This window comes from Hipposideros armiger, unplaced genomic scaffold (assembly GCF_001890085.2).
Source record: "Hipposideros armiger isolate ML-2016 unplaced genomic scaffold, ASM189008v1 scaffold_509, whole genome shotgun sequence".
NCBI lineage: Eukaryota > Metazoa > Chordata > Mammalia > Chiroptera > Hipposideridae > Hipposideros > Hipposideros armiger.
The window spans coordinates 879,146-886,280 of NW_017731859.1; the positions used below are offsets into that span (position 1 = coordinate 879,146).

The following is a 7,135-nucleotide window of genomic DNA, read 5'->3' on the forward strand; positions in this document are numbered from 1 at the left end:
CGCCACCATCACCGCGGCCGCGGCCGGCCCGGCTCTGCGCCCCCGGAGCGCTGCTGTCACCGCCGCCCCCGGCCCCGCGAGTCCCCTGGGGGAGGCAGCGGTGGATTTCAGGGGCACTTTCTTTCATCAGGAAGCTTTTGACAAAATGGAAGGTGAATTATGGGTGTCTGGGTGACCCAGCACGGGGCCGAGACTGGCTGCTGGCTGCTGGCTCCCCTGCGCTCTGTCTCGCCCCACCCGCGCAGGCACTGCGGGGCCCTAATGCAGCCCCTCCGTCGGTTCCCGCAAAAGAGAGCACTTTAGTTTTACATGATGACCTTGGGTGTGGGAAAAGGAAAAGATGGCGGGAAGCTGGGGGTTGGGTTGGGACAGGGACGATGACACGCCACAGCTGCATTTTTATTTGGAAACTTTGGAGAAAGTATTCCTGGCTGGACATGCGTTCCGCTTTACAGAAGAGCAAGACTAGCCCCTTTGGTATCCCCTTCCCCCTTTAGATAATGACGAAGATACGGATTTGAACTAATAGTACAAGGATACCTGCTCACTTGCTAGATCACCGTTCTTGCAAAAGCCGTTTTTACAAGCCAAAAGGCATCACGAATAATGAAATTTCAAATGTTCCCTATTTACAGTTCTCCTGCTTTGATCTTGGTTTAGCAGCGATGACAGGATTTTTGTCTCTAACATAGGAGTTACCCAGATAACCAGCTGGCTTTAAGTCATTGGTTTCAAGCTTCTGTCATAATGCTTGCACCCCCTACAAATGTGTCCTCCCTGCGCCCTTCCCACTTTGTGGTTGTAGTTTCCAAAACGTAGTAGTTCCGAATCGCAATGTAGCGCTGAGCCACCCCACTTGGGTCGGTTCCATTTGGAGACCTTGATCACTCTTGGAGAAGTAAGTCGCAAACCAGCGCGCTTCGTGCTGGTCAAAAGTTAAATGACAAGCGACAGTGAAGCTGATTTCCTCCTCAGGCTGTCTTTGGCTGCCAGTGGCATCAGGCATTTTGGGGGGGGGAAGAGGAGGCTTCCTAATGGCAACCTCAGTTTTAATTTTGCCCTGCCTTTAGTGTATCTTGTAGTTCTGTTTAATTCATTGGATTTGTTTTTCTTTGTTTCTCTTCCTTCTATCCATCACAGTCAATCAAGATGGGTAAAGGTGATCCCAAGAAACCAAAGGGCAAGATGTCTGCTTATGCCTTCTTTGTGCAGACGTGCAGAGAGGAACATAAGAAGAAAAACCCAGAGGTCCCTGTCAATTTTGCAGAATTTTCCAAGAAGTGCTCTGAGAGGTGGAAGGTATTTTCTCTTTTGTATCCTTTAAGCTAGTCTTAGTTGGATTTCACACTTAGGGGTTATTTACCTTTAGAGTATCCCCGGTGACTTTGTTTTCTCTTTACTTAGATACATTTTGCTTCTCTTTAGACTTTTGTGTATGTGCTCTTATTGTTTTAACAATTCTACAAGGGTTTAAGGCTTTCATTCCCCTTTGCAAGTGGTTATAGCAGCTGCCACTTTAATTACAAGACAACTGAACAGGTATGTGCTCATTGTGTTGAGGAATTGAACAGGACCTGTTTTTTGCAGACAATGTCTGGGAAAGAGAAGTCTAAATTTGATGAAATGGCAAAGGCAGATAAAGTACGCTATGACCGGGAAATGAAGGATTATGGACCAGCGAAGGGAGGCAAGAAGAAGAAGGACCCTAATGCCCCCAAAAGGCCACCGTAAGTGACTGTAGGAGTCAGGATAACTGCAAAGAGCTTTTCTTCTGCTTAGAAGATTTTTAAAAAGACACTTTACCTAAAACATGTCAGGATACCTCTACAAAACCTCAGAGTGTTAAAATGCAATGGCAGGGAAGTCCGTAGTTAAGGCTGAGGTGTTTGAGCTGTGTGTGCCTGATGGTTGCCTGTTGGCCTTCACTGGGAAGCAGGCAGCCTGGTTCTGGGCATCAGCATTTTTAGGTATGTTGTCTACCCCTTGCCCAGTTCCTGAGAGACTAAGGAGCCACCGTGTATTTTTGAAGCAGCTTCAACATTCTAGAACCTAACCTACAACTTTGTAGCATTGTATATGGTGTCACACATTATTCTACAGCTTCAGGTGTACAGCGCAGTGGTCAGGCATCTACACAATCTATGCAGTGTGATCCCCCCAATAAGTCCAGTACCCATCTGACACCCTACCTAATCTTGATTGATTATATTCCCCATACGGTACATGGGATTTTGACTTAAGCGCACGTTTTGTGGGTTCTCGCCTAATTTGTGTAACTCTCCGCCCCCAAGGTCTGGATTCTTCCTGTTCTGTTCAGAATTCCGCCCTAAGATCAAATCCACAAACCCTGGCATCTCTATCGGAGATGTGGCAAAGAAGCTGGGCGAGATGTGGAATAACTTAAGTGACAATGAAAAGCAGCCTTACAACAATAAGGCGGCAAAGCTGAAGGAGAAGTATGAGAAGGTGAGGTAGGCCGACGAGTGCGGTCTGGACGGGGAGCGGTCAGCTGCCCTGGGCATGGGGGCGGGGCGCACACGGCTGCTGTGCTGGGCTGCGGAGTGAGCAGAGCATGCGCGGACCCATCTCCACGCAAGGTCAGCCCCGTGTGCTGGTATTCAGGCTTCTGACAGATTTTCTTTTGGCTTTGGGGCAACTTCAGGCAGCCTTAGAAAACATGGGATGCCCTGGGCAGAGGATTTGACAGCGCTAGTAACACGAATTAAAGGCCACTTGAACACCTATTACCTTTTTGCATCTGGGAACAAACGAATACTGCAAATAGCATCCCTGCCTTGTTTCCAGTTCCTGCTTGTTTAGTCTGAGGCAGGGACAGCATGTTTGTCCCCTTTGCTAAAACGGCTGCAGGAGAGCTTGCCTCCTCATTTGAAATGTGTCCCTGTTCCTTCCAGGATGTCGCGGACTATAAGTCTAAAGGGAAGTTTGATGGCGCAAAGGGGCCTGCTAAAGTTGCCCGGAAAAAGGTGGAAGAGGAAGACGAAGACGACGAGGATGAAGAAGAGGAGGAGGAGGAGGAGGAGGAGGAGGATGAATAAAAAAACTGTTGATCTGTCTCCTTGTGAATACCTTAGAGTAGGGGAGCGCCGTCATTGACACAGCTCTAACCTGAGGCGTGTCTATTGCCCTCATTAGGATTAATTACACAATTGGACCATGATCATATAGTAGTCTCTCAGAGTGCTCTAGAAATTGTCAGTGGTTTACATGAAGTGGCCATGGGTGTCTGGAGCACCCTGAAACTGTATCAAAGTTGTACATATTTCCAAACATTTTAAAAATGAAAAGGCTCTCGTGTTCTCCTCACTCTGTGCACTTTGCTGTTGGTGTGACAAGGCATTTAAAGATGTTTCTGGCATTTTCATTTTTTATCCGTAAGGTGGTGTTAACTATATGGTTATTGGCTAGAAATCCTGAGTTATCAACTGTACATATCTATAGTTTGTAAAAAAGAACAAAACAACCGAGTCAAGCTCTTGATGCCCCTTGCTTGGCGTGGAGGCTGTGGGGGAGATGCCTTTTGGAGGGGCCGTAGCTCAGGGCATGCACTGTGAGGCTGGACCTGTGGACACTGCAGTGGGCATCCGTTTAGCTTCAGGTTGTCTTGTTTTTGTATATAGTGACATAGCATTCTGCTGCCATTGTTAGCTGTGGAAAAGGGGGGTCAGCTGGCATGAGAAGTGTTTGGATCTTTTTTAGTTCAGTGCGGTAGTTTTAAACTGTTTGTTTTTCCAAACAAACTGTAGGACTCTTCATTGTCAGCAAAGTGAAGAGCCGCTGCATCAATGAAAGTTCAAGAACCTTCTGTACTCAACACAATTTGCAATGTTTTGTTATTTTTTGTATGTTTAGAATGCTGAAATGTTTTTGAAGTTAAAATAAACAGTATTACATTTTTAAGCTGTTCTCTGTTATAAACAGTCTAAATTTCTGACTCATAGCAGCCTTAGCAGTTAACTCACTCCATTGTATTTGGTGACTAGCCTCCCCGTAAATCTGGTAGCTTGATGGAGCCAGCTTGCCTAGGACAAGATAAAGAGGGCTACCTGAAGCTACTGTGTACTGTGACTTTGTGTCTGAATGGCGTTAAGGTGAAATCTGAGCTATTGAATGTAAGAGCTAAGATAACGACACAGGCAAGGTTTAGCAGCCTTCACAGGTGGGTGGTCAGGATTGAGGCTCATTACTGTGTAGGTTTATTTTTTATTTTTTTTGCCTCCTGCCCAATCCCTGACACGGTCAAATTCAATGCTAAACAACAAAAACATGTTTCAAGGGTATGTATGGTGCGTCAGGCATTCAGGCTTTATTTTTTCCTCCCCACCATCCCCCAGTACATGTAGCACAACATTATTCCTCTGAACAATTGAGGCCTTGAGCTGCTATTTGTCCTGGACCCCAATGAAGGGGGTGGGGCAGGGAGCAGTATCCAGTTTTCCCCCTACTTCAAGAAACCAAACACCCCAAGGAAGATGGCTGGGGCTTCTGTTGCAGGCTCCATGTTGGGGCACCTGAGCTGCAAGGCAGGCTGATGGGATCAATTGTTTGTAAGCACTAAATGCATCAGACTGGAATGTAGAATGGCCTACCCACGATTGGAGCTCATTCATTGGAAACGTGGACTGTTGTTAAATGTTCTTAAACGGGAAGAGGCTTGGTTTGTGTTTCAGTGGTTATGTCATGGTGGATGGTGTGCCATTTTGTCCAAGTTTGGGTGAGGGGTGATAGCCACAGTGGCAAAATGGTGATATTAAATATTTTGCTGGCTGATGTGTACATGCATCTTATAACTTGGCAGTGATGAAGGTTCTGTGTTGTGGGTGAGTGTTGGCACTGCCTAGCATTGACATTCGGATGTGTATGTTTGAGGCTGGGAAGCATTTGGGAGTGTTTTAATGACATTACTCAGGAGAAAGCTTTTTCTTAAAATTGACTTTGGAATCTTGCATGTCTGCAGGTCGTGTCCTCCCCACCCTATCAGGTCCTGAATGGATACAAGTCACAGTCAGGATCACACCGGCCTGATCTCTGATCTCTAATCTATTCATGGCCATTCCTTCTCACATAAAAATCGTTTGTCCTAAATGTGTTTCTCTAGTCCTTCTAGAAAATGATCACAAATTTAAAAATCCTTGGTCCTGAGGTTTGCCGGGAGGCACTTGTTCCAGGGTTGCCCCTCAGCCATCACTTGGCATTGTAGGCTGAAGCTGCTATGGCCCAACACACAATGTGCCAGGCTAAGATTGGGGAGCTGTGGGCAACCTTGTCAAATGTGGAAGAGGCTCAACTTGTCACAACGGATAGATTTCTGCTAAGTGGTGCCCCCTCTATCTGGTTGTAACTAGACATGCTAACTCTGGAAGGGGGCACCTTCTGCTCCCACAGTAGCTAACCAGAGGTAGGGGAGCTGTTCAGTGATTTTTGATTAAGCAGACATTCAGTTCCAAAAAGATGCACCCCCATCACAAGATGGCTCTTGATGGAATGATGCTCTGTAGCTTCTCTGAGATTTGACAAGTGGCATGGTGTCACCACTAAGTCTTAGGCTTAGCTTGATTTCTGGGCCCACATTAGGTGTTCTTATAATGCCAACCTGTTACTGTTTTTTTTTAAAGGACAGTACCTGCTTTCTCTAACCACCTCTCTTCTCCAACTCCCCTCACCCTGTTCTTGAATGGTGTTTTATCCTTTGGAAAGAACAAGGCTGTGATGTAGCAACCATTGTCTGTCTCCTGTGCATCTCTTGTCACAAATGTATTTGGGGACATTGGATGCATTCATTTTCTGTAATAAAGTTTCTTAATCAGTCATCCCCCAAAGTAATTAGTGGGCTGCCTGCAATCTGTTTGAGATACTGACTCTGTATTTTGGGTTGATTATAATCAAGGTTTTAGAAGTACAAGTATTTGCTGTAACCACAGATCCAAACTACCTTTTAATGGAAAGATAACATCAAAAAGGGCAAGTGTTAAGGACTCCAAAGCCCCTACATCAACCTTTCAGCCAGGGAGATAGAGGGGGAGTTGGCTCTGGAGCTCTATGCCAGGATAAATATGCAATTTGCAGGTTGCTAATGAGCTGTTGTGGATAAAGTGGCTGGCTACTTGTAATCAGCCAACCCTGCCAACCAGGGCTCCCTAAGGCCGAGGGTTGGGGCTTAGTTGGTGGACAGAGCCAGGCCCAACAAGGAGTTTTGGACCACAGCCCTACGGGCGGCTTGCGGTTTTTGGCCCCTGGCTTAGTTTCCTGTGGAGCCCAGGGCGACTTGGGAGGGAATTGCTTTTGGGCCAGTTTGGCAGTCTCAGGCTTCCTGTTTCAACCAGAGCAATTCCCCCACCCACCCTGTTTGGTATCTTGAGAATCCTCCTAAGATTTCAACTTTAAAAAGAAGTTAGGACACCATATCGATGAGGGGGGGGGGCTTCACATCATCTCAATAGATACATAAAAAATATCTGACTAAGTCTGGTACCCTTTCATGATTTAAAAAAAGCACTCAGAAAATAGACTAGAAGGAAATTTCTTCAATCTGATAAAAACCACTTAGGAGAACCCATAGCTAATATAATACTCAAAGACTGAAACCTTTCCCCGTAAGTTGAGGAACAAGACAAGGATGCCTGCTTGTGCCACTTCTATTCATCATTGTACTAGAAGTTCTAACCAGAGCAATTAAGCAAGAAAAGGAAAAAGCATCCAGACTGGAAATGAAGGAATAAAGCTGTCTATTTTTGCATGACATGATCTTGTATATAGACCATCCTAAGGAATTTCTAAATAAAACTGTTAGAACAAGTAAATTCAGCAAAGTTGCAGGATACAAGATCAATATAGAAAAATTTGTTGTATTTCTGTACATTAACAATGAATGATGTGAAAATGAAACAATTCATTCACAATGCCATCAAAAATAATAAAATACTTGGTAATAAACTTAAAAGAAGTGCAACACTTATATGGGGAAAACTACAAAATCTTGTTGAAAGGCACTAAAGACCTATAGAAATGGAAATATATCTCATGGGTCAGAAAACTATTGTTAAGATGGCAATACTCCTGAAATTGAGCTATACATTCAATCAATATAATCCCTATCAGAATCCCAGCTGACTTCTTT

At 45.1% G+C, this 7,135-nt stretch overlaps 1 protein-coding gene across 5 annotated transcripts in view; it reads left to right on the plus strand.

Moving 5' to 3' along the window:
* The window catches only part of HMGB3 (high mobility group box 3), a 23,881-nt gene extending 19,963 nt beyond the window's left edge, over positions 1–3,918 (plus strand). For 3 of the 5 annotated variants that reach the window (XM_019667866.1, XM_019667871.1, XM_019667870.1), the window contains 4 exons: positions 1,145–1,299; positions 1,588–1,727; positions 2,292–2,466; positions 2,913–3,918. In XM_019667866.1, the coding sequence (XP_019523411.1) occupies positions 1,145–1,299; positions 1,588–1,727; positions 2,292–2,466; positions 2,913–3,056 (614 nt within the window). In that variant the 3' untranslated portion in view covers positions 3,057–3,918. Of the gene's footprint in view, positions 1–1,140; positions 1,300–1,587; positions 1,728–2,291; positions 2,467–2,912 lie in introns of all 5 variants that reach the window. The other 2 variants (XM_019667869.1, XM_019667868.1) reach the window with 1 other exon arrangement.
* Positions 3,919–7,135: the final 3,217 nt, after the last annotated feature.